The sequence below is a fragment of the Microchirus variegatus genome (genome assembly GCF_963457635.1).
Source record: "Microchirus variegatus genome assembly, chromosome: 4".
Classification (NCBI taxonomy): domain Eukaryota; kingdom Metazoa; phylum Chordata; class Actinopteri; order Pleuronectiformes; family Soleidae; genus Microchirus; species Microchirus variegatus.
The window spans coordinates 22,208,410-22,231,509 of record NC_139805.1 but is presented as its reverse complement, the minus strand read 5'-3'; the positions used below and the strand labels follow the sequence as shown (position 1 = coordinate 22,231,509).

At 39.0% G+C, this 23,100-nt stretch overlaps 2 protein-coding genes across 2 annotated transcripts; one reads left to right on the top strand and one right to left on the bottom strand.

Annotated features, from left to right (window-relative positions):
- Positions 1–22: 22 nt before the first annotated feature.
- LOC310925621 (cytochrome P450 2J2-like) lies at positions 23–5,069 on the bottom strand (the record flags this gene model as incomplete). Its single annotated transcript, XM_083887606.1, is given in 10 exon segments — positions 23–198; positions 1,792–1,933; positions 2,012–2,199; positions 2,469–2,610; positions 2,855–3,031; positions 3,107–3,116; positions 3,118–3,265; positions 3,432–3,581; positions 3,679–3,841; positions 4,887–5,069. Coding segments are annotated over 10 exon segments (1,479 nt in total).
- Positions 5,070–9,521: 4,452 nt separating this feature from the next.
- On the top strand, positions 9,522–22,252 carry LOC310926138 (uncharacterized protein; the record flags this gene model as incomplete). The annotated part of the gene is made up of 18 exons (XM_083888239.1): positions 9,522–9,722; positions 10,513–10,675; positions 10,785–10,934; positions 11,699–11,859; positions 12,114–12,290; positions 12,380–12,518; positions 13,566–13,753; positions 14,411–14,552; positions 14,781–14,939; positions 16,837–17,054; positions 17,873–18,038; positions 18,152–18,301; positions 19,634–19,794; positions 20,261–20,437; positions 20,527–20,665; positions 20,903–21,090; positions 21,708–21,849; positions 22,077–22,252. The coding sequence occupies 18 exons, from the start codon at positions 9,522–9,524 to the stop codon at positions 22,250–22,252; spliced, it is 2,997 nt and encodes a 998-aa protein (XP_083744365.1).
- Positions 22,253–23,100: the final 848 nt, after the last annotated feature.

The window sequence follows — 23,100 nt, the reverse complement described above, 5'->3', positions numbered from 1 at the left end:
GCGGATGGATAGATGGAGAACATTAACGTGCTATGGCGAGCACCCTGAACTCCTCTGGGGAATGAGTAAATCCCATCACACCCTCCAGACTGGGCATTTCTCCAGGAACAGGAAAGAAGCTGAAGCGCTGGAGGAGAGAGGTAAAGAAAAGGAACAGCTCCATTCTGGCCAGATTCTCCCCCAAACACCCACGTTTACCTGGAGAGAAATGGACACCAGAAACATTAGATTCCTCGCTAATGATGCATGATCCTGTTGTGAAGGACGTTGGTAAAACAGTTATTATTAGGGCCGAGCCAGGAATGGCAGGGGCTGGAAAGGTCTGGTGAAAATGCAATATTGGCATAGGTCCTGAACCCGTGAAAACATAGGCAAAATTGGTTTCACCGAATTTCCAGAAACTTGGTGGGAAGATGTTATAGACCAAGACAAACAAAAAAGTTAATGTTAATCATGGCCTCAACTCAACAGGAAGTCGGCCTTTTTGAATTTTTGCATCCGTTTTGGTGATTTGCACCCTACATAAATGAGCGGACTCGTCCGAGCGCCTTTGTCGTACCGACAAAAAAATGCGCCAGTAGGTACTAGACACATCAAAGATGAAATTTTGTTAAAGATTTGGTGGATTCAAAACGGTGTGGCCATGGCAACCCTCGCAACCCCCATTTTGGCGAATTTCGAACATTCACCACAAAACAGGAAGTGCCTATGACTTCGGTACACATCGAGTTCCACAGAATTTCCGAAACTTGGTGGGAAGATGTTATAGACCAAGAGGAACAAAAAAGTCGATTGTAACCATGGCCTCAACTCAACAGGAAGTTGGCCTTTTTGAATATTTGCGTCCATGTTGGCCATTTGCAACCTACTTAAATGAGTTACACAAATCAAAGCCAAAAAGGTGTCGAAAGGTTTCGGGGATTCACAAGTCAGATCAGGGAACGACTGCACTTGGGGACACGTGTGGAGACTCTTGCATCTGGATGCGAGTGACCTATCATGACTGCGTGCAGTCCTAGTGATAATTGTTATTAATAAGTTTTTTTATTTTTTTTATTTTAATATTTATTTTTTAGTGTTACTGTCAAATTATATTGTCATTATTTATGGATACTACCTGCACGCAAAAGCACAAAGTATAGAATAAAAAAAACACACAGTACTGAGAGGATACTATCACCACACACTTCCTGCTTTTATAACAGCTTCTTTCCAGCCAGTCCGACTGATTCCATAAATGTAGTACATGTTTATTTTAACTAAATATTTTTATTATTTTGTCTGCAGACTTTTAAAGCTTGCTTTCTTTCCTTATTATTCTGTTTATCATCACCTTTTTTTTAAAAAATGCTTTGTGCTTCTAAAGCAAGTCCACACACTCACAGTAACTCTTTTTCCCTCTGTATGTGTGTGAGAGTGTGTGTAAACAGAGTTGACCTCTTTCTCTCTCTTTGTTTGGAAATAAAAAAAATGGACAAATGATCTGTCACCAAATCCAGAAGGCATTTCGGCCACTGACCATATATGATATCACCCTCACAAGAGTTGTGAAGATGGAAAGAATGGTCAACTATTATGTGAGGAATTGGCCAAGTGTCCCTCAATGCCTGAGCCGCACAGACGGTGTAATTTGAGCCCCCTGCTTCAACCCCATCAACAGGAGTGTGTATCTGCGTACATTTAGAGATGGCCGTTCAGATTTAACGTGAAGTTGAAAAGCACTGATGAGTGAATCGACAACAACCAGAGTTTGGAGATGTTACAGTAATGTATTGAATAGACTGAACAAACCTGCTGAGAACGGCAAGAAGGCATCTCTCTTGCGGAACTGACCCTCTGCATTCAAGAAATGCTCGGGATTGAAGGTGTTTGGAGTCTCCCACTCTTTCTTGTCAAACAACGCAGATGCTAGTATTGTAGATACACCTGTGCCCTGAGAAAAAAGGTGTCATGAGATGATTTTTGATATTGGCTGATATGATCTGTAAGAGTCAGGAAAACAGCCTCATACCTTTGGTATATTGTATCCTCCCAGTGTAGCGTCTTTGCTGGCCATTTTGGGGAATCCCATTGGAACGATGTTTCCGAACCTTTGTGTCTCATGGATGACGGCATCAGAGTAAGGCAGGTCTGGTCTATCGGCCATTTTTGGCTGACGAGACTGACCGATCACTCTGTCGATCTCTTCCTGGACTTTCTCTGAGTGAGGAACCAGAGTCAGTACCAGAGCAGACTGCTCAATGACCATTGTACACAAAAATGTATTGGAATATTTTCCTAAAATACGTAGTGCATAACCTTTAAATAAAACAACTTTAGTATATACAGTTTAGATCTCATGTTGCCTGGCAAAACATTAAAATTACTGCAGACTGACAGAGGAAACGGCAACACTGGGCTAGTAAAGCAAGACGACAAGAGTATGATTGAAAATACAAAGATGAGCCTGCAAAAGGTTTCAAACTGACTCTGTATTTCTGGATAGTGCATCATGTACAGGATCACCCAGCGTAGAGTGTTGGCAGACGATTCTGTCCCTGCCTCGATCAGGTCAAGAGTGCTAACCAGCAGTGTTTCAACATTGAAGCCAGCCTGAGGATCGTCTTTTTTCTGGCAGTGTGAACAATAAATATATATATTTATATATCATCAGTCAAATTTAAAATCTTATTGTCCCATCAAAATGTGACATTGTCCCAGAATTTTCCTCAACTTTTAGTTAATTTATGTGATTTCTAAAAAAAAAATTTTTTTATGAAAAGCATTTATTTCAAATTAGGTTAAAAATAACTGACTCATTTGTATCGGCTACAGAAGAAACTTTTTTTTCTACAAAATTGCAAAAACACCAAACCTTGTCGATCTCTGTCAGATATACGTCAATATAATCCCGAGGGTCTTCAGAGTTCCGCTCCTCCTGGTGCTTCTCTATTTCACTTCTCACGAACTTCATGATCTCTGCGTAGTTGGTGTGGACAGTCTGGTGAGGACCTGGCAGGTACTTCATTAGACCAGGAAGCACATCGTACAGCTGTGTGACAGGATGGAACCTCACATTAGTCCCAGAGCAGCTGCAGAACCAAATAATGATTTAGACAGGGATTACCTGTCTGAGCTGAGCCAGCAAGCACAATGGCATCGTTGTCCAACTCCAGAACTTTACGAAAGGTTTGATCACTGTATTCAAATCGACGTCCAAAGACCACAGACGCGATGATGTTAGCCACTGCAGTGGATATGGTGTAGTGGGGGTTGAATGGTCTTCCTGGTGATAGAGTAAATACAATGTGTGACACAATTATGTTATCACATTCAAATATTCATTTTCCTTATATTCTATGATTAAGTATTAACTGTTCATGTTTATTTTCAAGGTTGGGGCAACTGGAATGAAACCCAGGATTAAAATGTTCTTCAGGTTTTTGACTCGCCTTGTTCCTCTTTGAATGCTTCACAAAGAAAGCTGCTTTCCACTTCAATATATCTTTCCAGTGACCTCTGGCCTTCTCCAAAGTAACGCAGATGAGCGCTGGCAAACTTCCTCTGGTTCTTCCACAGGTAACCATTGCTCAGTGCTAACCCTGTTTTAAAATAAATAAACAGAAACTGCATAATATATCTACACTGCACAATAATCTATTATCTTTACAGTGTCATACCATTCATTTATTTACTCACCAAGGCCCTTGAAGACAACATCGAAGAGAGGAACGACGGGTCGGTCAGTAAAGCTGTCCAGCTGGCTGACAAGAGCCTCTCGGATCATCTTGAATCCTGAAATGAACACCATCCTCTCACTGCCTCTCCTCAGGCTGAATACAGGGCCATACTGCTGAGCAAGCTGTATTTGAAAACAAACTTTATTTATCTATTTAATTTAAAAACATATTTCCACAAACCTTTTTTCTTTTCTATAGGATAAATCATTCTCTCACAGTCATTTAGGGGAAGGTCAGAGGTCAGGGAACCAGCAAGATAGGACACAATTGTAGGCAGTAATAATTCTAGTCGGTAAGATGAGATAAAGTTCCATTTTTTGGCTCCAATGTTCTGACAAATGTTGGAAAGAAAAACTATCACATAAACTTCAACAAGAAAATAGTTTATTATCATTGCCCAAAGGAAAATGCAACAAGATTATGGTGTAAATAGATATGTAGAAAAGTAACAGTTTGTTTGTTTTGCATTTTGTTAGAGGTCCTGTTGAGTTCAGTGATGGATTTAGGATAAAAACTGTTCTGCAGCCTGGAGATGGGAGCTTTCGGGGCCCTGTACCGTCTCTACTGAGAACAGGCGATGGCCTTTTACCAGATTGAAGTGATTTTCAAGGAAGTTTATGGGAACTGGATAACATCTCAACGGCTAATTTGAGGACATTCCACGAATACATACAGTAAACAGTTGATACCCTCTCTCTGTGTGTGTGTGTGTGTGTGTGAACAGTTGACTCTCTCACACTTTGTAGTACAACTGGATAATATATAACATGATGTAAACACACATATTACTACTACTGCAACCGTGATGACACTAAAGTTCAATACGATACCATAAAAACATCTCAACATATACCTTTGTAGTTAATAAAAAGCCTTTTCTAAAACTTGATTTCCTTTGCACATAGTTTCTATTGTATTATATTCTGCTAAGTATTTATCTAAATAATGTGTTTCCTTTTGCATAATTGGCTAATTTATTAATGCTTTTAATACATTTGCATCTGCTCTTGACTTGACTTGCCCCATGGGATTACATGGGGTTATGGGATACAATTTTGAATTGAAATTAATTGTAAAACATGGAAAGGTTAAGCCCATAAATACCATTGACGACCTACTCTACAACCCTGTGCCAAAGAACAAACTCCATGTTTCTGTTATCTTTACCTTCTCCATAGTTTTGAAGTCAACTCCAGTGAAAACATTTCCCAGAAAAGGCATGGCCCACGGTCCTGGTGGAAAGTTGTGTGGCCTCCAGTTTCTTATCACATCAATCAAAAGTAACAATGCAAAGCCAAACATGAGCCATCCAGTAAAATCCATAAGATCAAAAATCCCTTGAAAAATCATGATGCTGTTTCATAAAGCCTTCCATAAAATCCTGGTGGAGTCTCTCTCACACAAGTGAGGAGTGGAGGAGGCTATAGGGTAAAGGGTTCTTACCAGGAACTGTTACATAACATAATTTTCCCTTTAGGGTTAATTATATCCGCGAGAAACGCGCGCAGATATTATGGAATCGGTCTCGCGCGTCCGCAGATTTTAGCCGTTAACGCGATAACTGGAAAGGCGTTTGAGATTAAATTTTAAAGTTAATTAATTAATTAATTAATTAATTAATTAATGATATAAAAACCATATTTTCGCCTGTATCCTCCAAAGTTTGCCGTATTGGCTTCAAATTTTGCATGGGCATCACATACCACCTGAGAATTATCCCTATCTTTGTAGCTTTATTATTAATTAGCAAATTAATTAATTTATTATGCTAAAAACACATTTTCGGCTTTATCTTCCAGACTGATGGAGATATTGCCTTCAAATTTTGTACAATGATTCATGTAACAACTATCTACAAGAACAATCATTATTACTTTGGCTATGATTGGTAATAGTTACATAATAAGTGAACTGGTTAACTTATTAGTGAACACAGAAAAAAATTGTTAAGGCATTTTTTCTTTATTATTGAGCTCATTTGGACACATTGAGGATATCATGGGTTTATTTAGCACTTATTCATAATATTTATTACATTATAATAAACATTTATTAATTATTATATAAAAAACAGTTAAGCCTCCATTTCTTTATTAATGCATTGAATGGAAAGTTTGAACATATTGTATGCTTTTTCATGAAATTTAATAAACATAGTGTATGCTTTTTCATGACATTTGGACACTTTGAAGATATGGCAGGTGTGGTTAGCATTTTAATATTCATAATATTTAACAAGGTATAATAGGTTAATTAGTTTTATTAAAAACTAGAGAGAAATTTATGAGTTCAGGTATTCTGTGTTCAATTTCGAGTTTATATGGATACTTTGATATAAAGTGTAGTCAGCATTATATCATAATATTTAACAGTTATTTTTTCGAATTTATTAATAATTAATTAAAACAGTTAGTGGCAGGTGCGAGTGCGTATACTTTGGGTATATTGGAAAGTTGAGGATTGGACAAGTTCGTGGATATACCACTTGCTGTCGGCCCCCGACAGCGTAGGCTAGTTTGTCAAGCAAAAACGAGGCCGGACCTTGAATACGTGCAGCTGTCTGCTATAGGTGCCTGCACAATACTGTCAGTAATCAGTATTTGTAAAGCAAGATAACACTGTCTGTAAATACATCATAGTAGTAAATTATCCTTATCTCGCAAAGGCAAATATACACACAGGGTGTTGTTTCTGTAATTAATCGTGAAAATAAACCTGAAGCTTACAACATATTTATTTAAATAAAATCATGGAATGAATATAGAATCAACACACAAAGTATATTTAAATTCAAATACTGTTTTATTGGCTTTCTTCAAACTTTAAACACAGTTTCTCTCCTGCGAAGTACACATTTGGCACAAAAAAGGCATCTTGATGTGAGTAAATCTTCACAGAGAAAGACAACACACAGAAAACAAGAGAGAAAACACAAACTCACATGGAGAGAGAGAGATAAACAGCTTTTTTTTTAGTAGTAGCTAGTTTTGTCCAACAAGCCGTCGTGTAACTTTGTTAAATGAAACGTTCCGCTTAAAAGTCCGTCCTTATCAATCTTTGCGCCGGTCGGTTATGGGGTCAGTCGCCACCGGAAGTAAACAAACAACTTTAGCATTTGCTCTTACTTTTTAGAGACTTTTATTGAATTTCACACAATAAAACACATGACACATTACATCTCTACGTCACCTGAGTAACCGGAGATGCAAAAAAAAGAGAAAAACATACATAAACAGTAAAAGACAAGACAGTGTATAAGGTGCAAACAACAATATAAAAAAGTGCAAAACAGTGCTAAATACATATAAAGGTCCACATTTTAAAGATTTAAATTTTCCCATGGGAGGAGCTGATCTCTATCAAGAGATTTCCTCCTCCTGAGCTGTTAAAACCTGTTTATATACCGTGTTGCTGTCTATAATAGTTTCTTTAATGACCATTGCACATCTTGTTTTCCATAACTTTGAGCCTACGATGCAGATGACTAACTGCATGAGGTCTTTATCTCTCTGCTTTATTGTTTTATCGATAAGTGAGTAAATGATTGTTTTGTAATTGATGTCTATGTTAAAACCATTGATTTTCAGTTTTCCCCAGACTTCCTGTGCTCGATAACAGTCTATTAAAAGGTGCTGTTGTGTCTCATCATCGCTGCAGTTAAACATGGGACATTGTTTAGTTTTAACAAAGCAGCTCCAAGACACAACAGCTCTGACAGGAAGTCTGTTCAGAGACAGAAGCCATCTCTGGTCTCTGATACTCTCTGATAAAGGTTTGTTTTTAAACATTTTCAAAAGCTCTGGTGTTTCATCTCTGTTTAAATGCTTGTAGCTGATAAAACCACCATATGTGGAGTCATTAATTTTCTTAAAAATCATTTTAGCCGGAAGGCCGCTCCAGTCTATGTTGAGATGTTTGTATTTATCAATAAAGTCACCATATATGAGTCTGTGTTCAGGGCCATTTCTGGCTCTTCCTCTCTTCTTCCTCCAATGAGGGAGTTCACCAACCCACAGAGCATTTCTGCTGATGGAGACGGACACATTTTTAACAAAAGCTACACAAAGCCTTGTGCCCATCTCCACAGCTCCTAGACCCCCGAACTCTTTACTTTTAAAAAGAAATTCTCTTTTCGTGCATTCTCTAGTTGTTCCCCAAACTAAATTTACACATTGCTTATTTAATTGTATAATCATTTTATGAGATGGAGGGAAAATATTGGCCAGAAAAAAGAGTTTTGATAGGATGAAGGTTTTAATTATGTTAACTCTTGATTTATAATTAGTGTTTTTATTTTCCCATTTCTTTACTTCTTCTTTAATTTCACCCAGTTTTTTCTCCCAGTTCTTTCCACTGCAGTCGTTATTGCAGATGGTCAGGCCTAAAATGTTGATTTCATCTTTTACTTTGATGTTAATATCAGTCTTTTAATCCTCTTCCCCGATCCAAACTCCTTCTGTTTTATTATGGTTTAGTTTGGCTCCAGAGGCGAGTTTGTACAGACTTAAAATATTTGTTAAAACATCCACCTCCAATTGGTTTTTTATAACCACAGTGACGTCATCAGCATATGCCATGGCTTTGACTTTCAGGGAACGACCAACACATGTACCAGATATTAGTCTGTCAGAATTAATGCTTTTGATTAAAGGATTTATCGCTAAAATGTATAAAGAGGCGCTCAGAGGACAACCCTGTTTTACTCCACGTTCTACTTTAAAAGATTCTGTTAAAACCCCGTTAACATTTACGCAAACATTTGATTTATGATACAGACACTTAACTAAATGTATAAACGCTTCTGGGAAACCATAAGACTTCATGACTGCCCACAGATAGTCTCTAGAGATGTAATCAAATGCCTTCTTTTGGTCCAGCCCGATGATATGGAGTCGACCTTTAACGGCACAGGTTTGTTCTTTTCCTAGGATTTCCTCCAGAACATCGTTTAATCTGTTCAGTATTATTTTAGCTAAAATCTTATAGTCAGTGTTCATTAACGTTAAGTGTCTGTAATTGTCTATATCGTTATCTTCTCCTTTTTTATACATTAAATTCATTATTCCCATATAAAAAGATTCCCCCATACAGCCTCTGGTCAAACCTTCATTATACATGGACGTGAGCAGGTCAATGACGTCATCCATGTATAACTGATAGAACTCAGTGGGCAGACCGTCAGGGCCGGGACTTTTACCCACGTTCACTTGTTGAATCGCTAGTTTTACGTCGTCATTTTTGATTTCTCCCACGAGTTGTGAAAAGTCCAGAGAACTGTAGGATGGAATCTCTTCTAGTAAAATATCTGTACATTCAGTGTCTATTTCTATTTTCTTATAAGCTTCAGCACAGAGTTCTCTGATCACTTGTCTTTTCTCTTTCTCTTCGTAAACTTCATCGCCATCACGGTTTTTGATTGATTTGATGAATTTACTCTGATTTTGTTTCTGATTCGCCTTAAGGGTATGGATCAGATTTCCTCTGTTACGCTACCCTTACGTCCTCTCCTGCACGGTGAAGAGACGTCTGACACAAGAATCAGGCCGAACAATGCCGAACTGTAGATCAGTTTTAATACTTAATAACCCTAACAAAATGTGCGGTAATCTCCAACAATTACCATTGAAATGTCTAAAATCTCAATATTTAACAGCGGAGTCCTGCAGTGATGACTCCGCCCACGTTTAGGTAGGTGAGGGAGCGAAGGTGGAAAAGGGACTTTTACTTTGAAATTCTGACGTTATATAAACCTGAGCTGTGTTTGGGCTCCATACAGCTCAATTTACAGAAAGAAGTGAACAAATGGAAAAGATACTCGGCGTCCTGGGTCTGGGGTGGATAGACGGCTGGAGTGTCTTCATCTTTGTGTGTGTTTTTCTGCTGTTGGCGGATGTTGTGAAGAACAAAGTGCCGTCGAACTTTCCTCCAGGACCGTGGTCGCTGCCTGTCATAGGCGACCTTCACCGCATCAGGGCCTCCAGAATTCACCTGCAGTTCACTGAGGTAGGCTCAATAGCAAATGATAATGGAAAAAAGACAATTACATAATATATCTGACGCTGTAAAAAGAGAAATATAGCAACAAAAACATCCTTAAGAATGTCAGGAATTGTTTTACTCTGTGTTTTTCTTCAGTTTTAAAATAATGCTAGCTTTTTCACCAATGAAATATTACATTTGTGCATTTGGAAATGAATTAATTTCTGAAATAATTACAAAACATGGTTTTAGTCCACTTTTGTCACTGTAAAAATTAAAAATCATTACCTTTTATGTACAAGAATAACATCCATCAAGAAATTGACCCATTCACAGTGTTTGGCCCAGTTTATTAATTGATTCATTTATTTATTCATAAAAGTCTCCCCCACCATTAAAGAGAATGTTGAGCCATAATAGTTAGATAATTCCAAAGATGACCTTTAATAGTCCATTTTTGTCATTTCATAGTCCAGGGGTCAACATAACAGGGCAGTAAATTCACTCACAGTCGGTCTGTTGTTTTTGGTCATAAAAATGTCAATGCTCACTGAATTAGAGATTAAAATTTAATTCACTGGCAAATGTTTCTTATCTTTTAACTTTTTTTTTTACTTATACACTCAGTAAACTTTTTCCTGAGGAGTTCATGGTCTCCATTGATAGTTTCAGCCTACTGAAGCCACTCAGGACAGCTGTGTTATTGCTGTCTTATTCAAGTAGCTGTCGTCAAAAATAAACATGTCAGTAATGGCCTTTTTAAAGAGGCTAGAGGAAGTAAGTAACTGAAATGAAATGAGCCATCTGTCTTCAGTTTGCACAGAAATATGGAAACATTTTCAGCCTTCGCCTCTTTGGTGGAAGGATCGTGGTCCTTAACGGCTACAAACTTGTCAGAGAAGCCCTGGTCCAAAAAGGAGAGGACTTCACAGATCGTCCATCTATACCACTTGTCCATGATATGGTTGGGAATCAAGGTAGTGTGTGACTTGGTTTAAACTGTTCCTAGTTAAGGATTAATTAAGACACCATTCAGAAGTTATGTGATTTTTTTTTTAATGCTGTTTTGTTTTTGTGATTCCAAAGGGCTTGTGATAGCAAATGGTTATGTGTGGAAGCAGCAGAGGAGATTTGCTCTTCATACTCTTAGAAACTTTGGTCTGGGCAAGAAGACACTGGAGCCGTCCATCCAACAGGAGGGCCAATACCTGAATGAGGCTATTGCAGTTCAGCAAGGCAAGACGCACTAAACAAATCTTATTCTTCACTGAGATGCAAAATCTTGCCTCTTATGGCGCTTTTCCACTACACAGTTCCAGCACGACTGGACTCTTGTACCTGGTACTTTTTAGTACCTGCTCTGTCGAGTTTCCAAGCAAGCTGAGCCAAAACTAAATGTGACTGTGACAGTGACTGTGTCAGACGGCGTCGGTGTTCCGGTCATGCGGGAAGTACTGAAACATTCTGTGTACAAATCTCCAGTCCAATGATTCAGTTACACTGAAAACAACTGCTTTAAGCTAGGTTTATAGTCGCAGTAGTGTCCTCGGCGCATGCCAAAAAGACTCCTATCCTGGGCGTGTGAGCTCCAAATGTTGGCGAGGCCCGCACCTCTGAATATTTCTAACGCCAACTCTTCATTTTCAATGGAAGGCTGGCCGAGCAGGTCCGCTTGTACAAGCGTATGGCTCTTCTGTCCAAGAGCACCGAGATGGCCTTATATTCATGGAAGGAGATTGTTACCACGTTACAAAAAGATGATGGTTTTCGCCGTAGGACGTGAAAAAAAAAACAAGACAAGCCCATAAAAAGAGTGGTGACCCAGGGGGAAAAGCCCTCCCGGTGATTCTGGTAGAGCTGGGATGAAACGCAGAGAGACGAACAGTCATTCTTAGATAAATGTATTCGATATTGCGGAAAGTTGTTGTTCATTACTGTTGCTAGGCAGTGGACGTTTATCCGGCAGCACAAGTTGAATGTTTTGGTTTCTTCTTTTACAGGAAAGCCTTTTAATCCCCAGACGGTGATAAACGGTGCTGTGTCGAACATCATCTGCTGCTTGGTGTTTGGGAGTCGGTTTGAATACAGTGACAAACAGTACCAGTCTATACTTCAGCAATTCAATGAGCTAGTGTACTTAGAGGGATCTGTGTGGGCACAGGTGAGACTTCCCCATTAACAATTTTAATAAATAACAGATGGTTCATGTCATAAAATATCTGCCTGCAAAAGTCTGCAATAGTTTAAAATGATGTTCACCCTTTATTTCACCAGTAAACGGCTTTTTCTGACTAGAATCTGTTTGTTTTCAGTGACAGAAATCATTTTAGTTGCCTTCAGCTGTGTTTGTGTTCAAATGTATAACTGTTCTCAGACTCAGAAAGATGAGCTGGTACTTTTCCTTTTGCTCTGTAGATTTACAACTCATTGCCCTGGCTCATGAGGCGGCTGCCTGGACCTCACAGGAGGATGTTCACTCTGACAGATACACTTGTTGCTTATGTTGAAAAGAGGGTCACAGAACACAGAGAAAACCTTGACCCATCCTCACCAAGAGATTACATCGACTCCTTCCTCATAGAAATGGGAGAGGTGAGAATATTTGTTAGTTTGTTTTCTCTGACATACAGTTTGCCACTTGTCAACTTATCTTCTTTACTTTCTCTATCTGTCACTGATAGAAAGAAGACAAGGAATCTGGTTTTGATCTTAAAAATTTGTTGTATTGTACTCTGGACCTGTTTGGTGCCGGAACAGAAACTACATCTACTACTTTACAGTGGGGACTGCTGTTCATGATCTACTACCCTCACGTACAAGGTGCATATGTGTGTTCATGTCTGTCTATAGCCAGTGGGCCGGTCAACCCCTGTACTACTATTTCATGTTGCATATACAGTAGACAGATACAAATAGATACAAAATGTTATAAATGATTTAGCACTTATTTATTTAAATGGCTGCTAGTTTTGTGCAAAAAAGGTAAGTAACAAAAAATTATAATAACCAACATTCAGGTACAATACAGTTTGCGTATTGTGCAAAAAGGTTACAGTTACAGTACCACCAACATTTGGGTATAACAGTCACAATTGGCTCTTACAAAATTAGAGGTAACAATATAAACAACATTAAGTTGCAATGACCGCAAAAGGCTATTTTTGCAGAAATATAAGAAACAGTACCAATAATATTCAGGTACAATTGCTACAGTTGGCTCTTAGTGCAAAAAAATCAAAGTAACAGTACCAACAAGACACAGGTACTGTTACAGTTGGCTCATAAATATTCTGGTACATACACAGGCTGCCTACAATTACAGCTGTACTAATATTTGCCAAAAAGGTACACAAAGTGCCAGAAATAGGTGAAGCTACAGTTTTATTGGCCTTTTAATAATACATTCATTATTTATGGGTTAATTTCCTGAAAATGTCCAAATCCGTCCGTGACTTTTCGAGTTATGTTGCTAAATAACAAACAGACTGACAAACAAACACTCCAGCGAAAACATAACCCCCTTGGTGGAGGTAAGTATGGGCTTTATTGATAATTGTGCAATTGTAGCCATAAACTCTTTGTTTTGGTTTGGTGTCTCCCCCCACCGCCCCCCCCCCCCCCCCCCAATGCAGCCTGTTGCTCTTCAACAACAAAAAACTGCAAGATTTGATCAGAAATTCCAAAAGTTGCCAAACCTAAAAAGCCTCATCACACCTCTCAAAAAACGTCACCCTCAGTGGTTGAGGGTTTTTTTTTGCCTCAAAGGTTTGTCTTTAAGATGAATGAAGAGACACAGTGCGTGGCATGTTTTGCAGATGATCCACCCCTCTGCTCATTCCCCTCTATGTTGTTGTTTCCTATTTGCAGAGAAAGTCCAGGCTGAAATAGATGCGGTGGTTGGTTCATCCAGACAGCCCTCCATGACTGACAGAGAAAAAATGCCTTACACTGATGCAGTCATCCATGAGACCCAGAGAATGGGAAACATCCTTCCCCTCAATATTGCCCACATGGCAAACAGGGACACCACACTTGACAAATACACAATCCCGAAGGTACATAATGCACCACATCAGCGCATTTTCTTTTTTTTTCTTTTCTTACAGCAGTAGCTCAAAAACACTTTCTTGCCCTTGTGGCCTGATTGTATTCATTTTAAATAATTGATTGTGTCGCCTACAACACAATAAGAAGCAGCCACCAGCAAATTTGACCTATATATGGAATTTGGCATAGTCATGGTCATCGGTTGGAATATTGACCTTGAATCTAGAGGGGATGATGTCACTGCTGGCCCTTTAATAACAGTCTACGCCTCAGACATTTGTGACGCTTTTTTTGCAAAGCTTTATTGGCTTCTTGGAAACATTCATGGAAATGCAGTGAATGTTTCTATGGAACAGGAAGTTGTCACTCATCTATAAACTGTTTTATAAACTGTTACTGTTTATTGTAGACAATTTATATCACCACCTGGTGGCAACAGCGAGTGATCTTCTTCTAACGACCACTGTTCCTTTCTCATGATATTCTCACAGTTCAGTCTCAAAAACGTGACTCACGGCAAATGTTTGGTGCAGGCTCTCTAGCGCCTCCTGTGTTCTTGTCAGCCGACCACTGTGTCCAGTCTGCAGTGGTTTCTCATCAACATGTATGAGAAAACTAAACAGGATTGGTTTGATCAACATGTATATTTACAAATTCTCTTGAAGGGCACCTTGATCTTACCTGCACTCAACTCAGTCCTGCATGATGAGTCCATGTGGGAAACACCACACACCTTCAACCCTCAACACTTTCTGGACCAGGATGGTAAATTTAGGAAGAGAGATGCCTTCCTCCCCTTTTCAGCAGGTCAGTGAGTCGTTACACCTCATTTAAACGCAGAGCTTTAGGGAAGAGAATTGAATAAATATTTGTCATTCACTGATTGCCTTTGGAATTTACCATAATAGTATTTCCATCATCAGTAAGACACTTGTGACAGAGTATTAGCGTCTATGTCTCATCTGTACGATGTCCAAATTGAATCCGTTTTGTATTCTGCAACTCAAACTTCTGAGATGTGTCGTATCTTCTCAGGTAAACGTGTGTGTCTTGGGGAACAGCTGGCCAGGATGGAGTTATTCCTCTTCTTCACCTCTCTCCTTCAGAGGTTTTCCTTCTCACCAGTTCCTGGAGAGCAGCCCAGTCTGGAGTTCAAGCTGGGATTCACTCACTGCCCTAAACCTTACCGCCTCTGTGCCGCTCTGCGATAAGTGTTTTAACCTAGATATGAAAAATGTATTTGCAAATTACAATATTATTGCGATAATCATAAAAACTCTCATTTCAAAAGTAATCATACTACTATTTCCGTGAAACAATGATTCATGTTGATTATAATAATCAGCATTCCAGTTGAATTAATGTTAACTATTTTCTTTGTTTGAGTTCCATGGGATTTCTCAGAGCCTGATGTGTTTATAAATAACTCCCTGTGATATTTTAGCTCCTGCTTGTTTCTCAGACCTCTGTGTGTTCTGTACAATCTTAATTCACACTCTAACTCACAACACTAACTTGTATAATTTACACAGGTTATCTTTTTTTTCCACTTTGAAGCCATTTTCCTCAACATGAACATTTGACATTTTTAAATGAAGACAGCAGTTCTGAAAATGAGCAAACCTCAAGCATGAGGTCTCTTTTATCTCTGCATGAATCTGCACATGCTTCTGGGTTTTCCCAGTAACAGTTTTGAAAGAAGAGATGGAAAACTACAGAAAACAAGTGAGATAGATAATGTCTAGAGCTGCTAATAAAAACTTCTCTTGAAAGATGTGAGGTCCAGTGTTTTGACAAAGAACATCGAGTCTCGGTTAAGATGAGTAGAAATACTACTATTTGTCTTTATTTTGCACAATAAACTATTTTATTATTGCTTTTAAGCCATTTATAGGCTCTTATTTTGTAAACACTTTTTTTATGTAAATATCTCAGTTTTTCACAACAAACTCCATGTTTCTGTTATCTTTACCTTCTCCATAGTTTTGAAGTCAACTCCAGTGAAAACATTTCCCAGAAAAGGCATGGCCCACGGTCCTGGTGGAAAGTTGTGTGGCCTCCAGTTTCTTATCACGTCAATCAAAAGTAACAATGCAAAGCCAAACATGAGCCACCCAGTAAAATCCATACGATCAAAAATCCCTTGAAAAATCATGATGTTTTTTTCAAAAAGCCTTCCAATAAAATCCGGGTGGAGTCTCTCTCACATGAATGAGGAGTGGAGGAGCCTTGGGCAAAGGGTTCTTAGCAGGAGTTGTTACATAACATTATTTTCCTTTTGGGAAATAATTGATCAATTTGTTTAAATTTTGGTTGTAAGTCATTAGTCATGTTCTAAGTGAAAAACAAGCTTGATCACTTACAGCTGTCTGCTATAGCTGCCTGCACATTACTGTCAGTCATCAGTATGTATAAAGCAAGATAACACTGTAAATACATATATATATATATATATGTATTTATAAATTCAGATACTGTACAGTAGATTTATTTAAAAATATATATGGTGATTGTGGTGTGCTGGTGTTGCTCATTGAACATGCTGGGAACATTTAAATCAAATATTTTTGGTGAGATATAATTGACTTAGAGAGATGTTATGTGGTGAGTGCTGTGTGTATTAGTCAGACACGAGTAGGGGGAACATGTGCTGGAGGTCAAATATTCGAAGGGGTACGGGACTGTGACAGGTATGATTAAATAACACTATTTTCCTTTTGGGATCAATTTTGTTTGTAAGTTGTTAATCATGTTGTAAGTGAAAAACAGGCTCGATCACTTGCAGCTGTCTGCTATAGCTGCCTGCACAATACTGTCAGTAATCAGTGTACAATGCAAGATATCACTGTAAATACACACAAATACACACACACATTTATATATATATATATGTAACATGGCTGGAGGTCAAATATGTGGACGGGTACGGGACTGTGAACAGTTTGGGAACCACTGGCCTACAGTATAATAGAGAGAGTTTTACTTTGAAAGTCTGAAAGAAGGAAGTTGTTTAAGCCACTTGGCTGACTCGAATGACAGAAACGTTTCGGCAGTGATTTATTGTACCGCTAACCGTCTAACTTTACGGAAGTAGAAAGTAGTGAACAAATGGAAAAGATACTCGGCGTCCTGGGTCTGGGGTGGGTAGACGGCTGGAGTGTCTTCATCTTTGTGTGTGTTTTTCTGCTGTTGGCGGATGTTGTGAAGAACAAAGTGCCGTCGAACTTTCCTCCAGGACCGTGGTCGCTGCCTGTCATAGGCGACCTTCACCGCATCAGGGCCTCCAGAATTCACCTGCAGTTCACTGAGGTAGGCTCAATAGCAAATGATATTGGAAAAAAGACAATTAGATAATATGTCTGACGCTGTAAAAAGATAAATATAGACATAGAAATCAAAGCAACAACAAAAACATCCTTAAGAACATCAGGAATTGTTTAACTCTGTGTTTTTCTTCAGTTTTAAAATAATGCTAGCTTTTTCATCAATGAAATATTACATTTGTGCATTTGGAAATGAATTATGAACGTGGGAAAGTGGGTTTAGTCCACTTTTGTAACTGTAAAAATCTTAAATCATTACCTTTTATGTACAAGAATATCAATATCAAGAAATTGACCCATTCAAAGTGTTTGGCCCAGTTTATTTGTTGATGCATTTATTTATTCATTAGAGTCACCCCACCATTAAAGAGGCTGTTGAGCCATAATAGTTAGATAACTCCAAAGATGACCTTTAATAGTCCATTTTCATTTTGTCATGTCAAAGTCCAGGGGTCAACATAACATGGCAGTAAATTCACTCACAGTTAGACAGTCTGTTGTTTATGGTCATAAAAATGTCAATGCTCACTGAATTAGAGATTAAAATGTAATTCACTGGCAACTGTTTCTTATCTTTTAACTTTATTTTTACTTATACACTCAGTTAACATCTTCCTGAGGAGTTCATTGTCTCCATTGATAGTTTCAGCCTACTGAAGCCACTCAGGACAGCTGTGTTATTGCTGTCTTATTCAAGTAGCTGTCGTCAAAAATAAAGATGTTAATAATGGCCTTTTTAAAGAGGCTGGAACTCATTAAACGTCAAAGGAAGTAACCGAAATGAAATGAGCCGTCTGTCTTCAGTTTGCACAGAAATATGGAAACATTTTCAGCCTTCGCCTCTTTGGTGGAAGGATCGTGGTCCTTAACGGCTACAAACTTGTCAGAGAAGCCCTGGTCCAAAAAGGAGAGGACTTCACAGATCGTCCATCTATACCACTTTTTGAAGATCTGATTGGAAGGAATCAAGGTAGTGTGTGACTTGGTTTAGAGAGTAGCATTAAGTTTACACCATTAAGGAGTTATGTTCAGTTTCAGTTACATGATATTTGTTTATGCTGTTTTGTTTCTGTGTTTCCAAAGGGCTTGTGATATCAAATGGTTATATGTGGAAGCAGCAGAGGAGATTTGCTCTTCACACACTTAAAAACTTTGGTCTGGGCAAGAAGACACTGGAGCCGTCCATCCAACAAGAGGGCCAATACCTGAATGAGGCTATTCTGGTTCAGCAAGGCAAGACGCACATACAAATCTTATTTTTCACTGAGACGCAACTTACAAAATTTTGCATCTGGTGATTTTCCACTACACAGTTCTAGCATGACTTGACTCGGCACAGCTTAACATAGTACTATCTATTTAATGAACTGATGTCTAATGATTTAGTTACACCGAAAACCACTGCTTTACTCACTAGTCACTCGTTTGTGTGTGTTGTGTATAAAATGACTCCGCCCACGCCGAGGAAGTACTATAGTATACTCAACAAAAATATAAACGCACAAAGAAAAACTTGTAGTTATTGTTATGTGACAAAACAGAGTAACTATCCAAAAAAAAAAACAGTACAACTTGATCAATAAAGTGGCTTTAATTTGCGAGCATTAGGATCAATTTCAAAACAAAAGTCCTGGAGTAATGGCAGGAAGAACACAATGGGGGTCGATGATCCAAGTTCACAAACTTCAATAACGTGTGTGTCCACCATTAGCCTCACGCAGAGCGCTACACCGGCGGCGCATGGACATCACCAGGTTGTTGGTCGTGGCCTGGGGGATGTTGTCCCATTCCTCCTGCAGAGCCACTGGAACTGGAACCTGCTGGCGGACACGCCTATCCAGAACATCCCAAAGGTGTTTGATAGGTGACATGTCTGGTGAATACGGCGTCGTTCAGTTGTGTTGCCACAGCTGTAACGCTCAACCCAGCACTCAGCATGTCAATGGCACGCTCCCCCATGATTTGTGACATCTGTGGCATATCGACAAGTGACAAAAGTCCACATTTTGGTGTGCCCTTTTATTGACCAGACCATAAGGAGTGTACTGGTCACGCATATTGACCACCACACTGCCATGCTCCATAACTCTCGTGAGTTGAAATACTCAATCTGAGATTATAGTCAATAGGAGTGGCCGAGTGACACTGGACTACTGGGTTTGAGCAAAACAATTCATTCCATAAACGAATGCATCAAGAATCTGAGAAAATGTCATGACATTCTATTTTTGTTTACCATTTCAAGTTCGTGCATTTATATTTTTATAGAGTATAATAAAAATAATAATAATAAAAAAATAAACATTCTCTCCTCTAATGTCTTGCGGTCAAAGGAGACACATCCAGGGCCATGTGTGAACAGGCATGATTATGAATGAAATCATCATTTTAAATGATGTTTCTTGGAGTAAAGTAAAAAACAGTCATCAATGTACTTCACAATTGAGTGGATACACGGTGAAGAAAATAGTACAATTGTAATCGCAGAAGTATAGAGTGACACAGATCTCTTCATTAATCAGTAGCTACTGTGTCTTATTGGTGTTTTCTTGTCTTCTTTTACAGGAAAGCCTTTTAATCCCCAGACGGTGATAAACAGTGCTGTGTCAAACATCATCTGCTGCTTGGTGTTTGGGAGTCGGTTTGAGTACAGTGACAAACAGTACCAGTCTATACTTCAGCACTTCAATGAGCTAGTGTACTTACAGGGAACTTTGTGGGCACAGGTGAGACTTCCCCATGAACAATATACTGTACGTATTCAATCAAAAACACAATACAGTATTACTTTATTTGTCCCCATGGTGCAATTTGACAACAAAAAAGACCAAACAAGGGTTTAAAAAAGCTTAAAGAGTGTAGTTAGCGGTACTTACACAAAGTCAGTGCTGACATCACTATGGGCACCGACATTGTCAGGAACCAGCCTTAAAGGGATGTTTTCCCCCTGCTGCCAGTGGAGGGACAAGAAAAAATAACAGATGGTTCAAAAAATATCTGCCTGCAAAAGTCTGCAATAGTTTAAAATGATGTTCACTCTTTATTTCACCAGTAAACAGCTTTTTCTGACTAGATTCTGTTTGTTTCAGTGACAGAAATCATTTTAGTTGCCTCCAGCTGTGTTTGTGTTCAAATGTATAACTGTTCTCAGACTCAGAAAGATGAGCTGGTACTTCTCCTTTTGCTCTGTAGATTTACAACTCATTGCCCTGGCTCATGAGGCGGCTGCCTGGAGCTCACAAGAGGATATTTACTCTGATAGATACACTTGTTGCTTATGTTGAAAAGAAGGTCACAGAACACAGAGAAAACCTTGACCCATCCTCACCAAGAGATTACATCGACTCCTTCCTCATAGAAATGGGAGAGGTGAGAATGTTTGTTTGTTTGTTTTCTCTGACTTACAGTTTGCCACGTGTTAACTCATCTTCTTTACTTTCTCTTTATGTCACTGATAGAAAGAAGACAAGGAATCTGGTTTTGATCTTAAAAATTTGTTGTATTGTACTCTGGACCTGTTTGGTGCCGGAACAGAAACTACATCTACTACTTTACAGTGGGGACTGCTGTTCATGATCTACTACCCTCACGTACAAGGTGCATATGTGTGTTCATGTCTGTCTATAGTGATTAGGGCTGATTGTGGTTCCAAGCCACAACACACTTTAAGAAGAACATCGACTATGATGTGAATATCTGGCAAAATAGAGATGTATGCTGATGCGCCCACTCTGATCACAGCAAGTGTGTTACGATTAGGCAAAAAAAAAAAAGAAGATAGAGCCCGTAAGAAAATGCATCAATAAAATCCTAATCCTAATATCCTATTTGCAGAGAAAGTCCAGGCTGAAATAGATGCGGTGGTTGGTTCATCCAGACAGCCCTCCATGACTGACAGAGAAAAGATGCCTTACACTGATGCAGTCATCCATGAGACCCAGAGAATGGGAAACATCCTTCCCCTCAATATTGCCCACATGGCAAACAAGGACACCACACTTGACAAATACACAATCCCGAAGGTACATAATGCACTTGCTGTCCTCGTGGTCTTATTGTATTCATTTTAAATAATTGATTGTGCCGCCTACAACACAAAATGAAGCAGCATACCACAAATTTGACCTATATGTGAAATTTGGCATAGTCATGGTCAACAGTTGTAATGTTGACCTCGAATCATCCTTTCAGAAAGATCTGCTCACTCACCTGAGGAGTGGGGATGATGTCACTGCTCCTCATCCTGGCAAATTACACACTGGTCCTTTTAATATAAGTCTACACCTCAGATGTGTGAAATGTTCATGGAAATGCAGTGAACCATGGAACAGGAAACTGTTCAATTTATAACACCACCTGGTGGCAAAAGAAAGTAATCTTCTTGTAACAATCACTGTTCCTTTTTCATGATATTCTCACAGTCCAGGCTAAAAAATATGATTCACGGCAAATGTTTGGTGCAGGCTCTCTAGCGCCACATAGTGTTACAGCATGCATGCGTCCTGTCCGTTGCCATTCACACATGCAATAAATGACTTCATCTTACTCCTGTGTTCTTGTCAGCAGACAGCTGCGTCCAGCCTGCAGTGGTTTCTCAAAAACATGTATGAGACATTTATATTTACAAATTCTCTTGAAGGGCACCATGATCGTACCTTCGCTCAACTCAGTCCTGCATGATGAGTCCATGTGGGAAACACCACACACCTTCAACCCTCAACACTTTCTGGACCAGGATGGTAAATTTAGGAAGAGAGATGCCTTCCTCCCCTTTTCAGCAGGTCAGTGAGTCGTTACACCTCATTTAAACGCAAAGCTTTAGGGAAGAGAATTTAATAAATATTTGTCATTCACTGATTGCCTTTGGAATTTACCATAATAGTATTTCCATCATCAGTAAGACACTTGTGACAGAGTATTAGCGTCTATGTCTCATCTATAGATGTCCAAATTGAATCCATTTTGTATTCTGCAACTCAAACTTCTGAGATGTGTCGTATCTTCTCAGGTAAACGTGTGTGTCTTGGGGAACAGCTGGCCAGGATGGAGTTATTCCTCTTCTTCACCTCTCTCCTTCAGAGGTTTTCCTTCTCACCAGTTCCTGGAGAGCAGCCCAGTCTGGAGTTCAAGCTGGGATTCACTCACTGCCCTAAACCTTACCGCCTCTGTGCCGCTCTGCGATAAGTGTCTTAGACACAATGAAATAACTTCAAAAGTAATCATACTACTATTTTTAGTCAACATTATAAAATGAAAACAAGAATTGATGTTGATTATAATAATCAGCATTCCAGTTGAATTAATGTTAACTATTTTCTTTGTTTGAGTTCCATGGGATTTCTCAGAGCCTGATGTGTTTATAAATAACTCCCTGTGATATTTTAGCTTCTGCTTCACACAGTGGTTTTGGTCTGAGGTGACAGATGAGAAGAACAACAGAATGTCACGCTGCACATCTTCAATAAACTCACCTGCCTTTGAATTTGTTTTTACAATCATCTCACAACACTAACATGTTTAATTTACACATACCCCCCCCCCCCCCCTGTGAAGAGTTTCACATGTGACATGCTTTATGTTCATTTGATCATGTAATTATCTGCTCGCAGCAGCACATTTAATGAAAGCAGGTGTGTTTGTGGCGATGAGAAACAGGCAACTGAAGGACATCAAAGGTCTGAAATTCTGTTCAAAATGTCTGCCTTTGCCAAAAAAAAACACTAAACTAGGTCACCGACCCCTTAAAGGAAATCTCTAAAAAAAAAATCATAGAACTCACTTCAGTCAGATGCATCTTACAGAGCAAGTCATCTCAGGAGAGCTACTAATAAAAAAGTATCTTGAAACATGTGAGGTACAGTGTTTTGACAAAGAACATCATGTCTAGGTTAAGATGACCTTTACCAAATTTAAGTGATTTTCAAGGAAGTTTTTTTCGGGAACAGGATAACATCTCAACAGCTAATTTGAAGACATGGTCAAATTACACACACGCACATTAAATAGTTCACTCTCTCGTACCTTGTAGTACA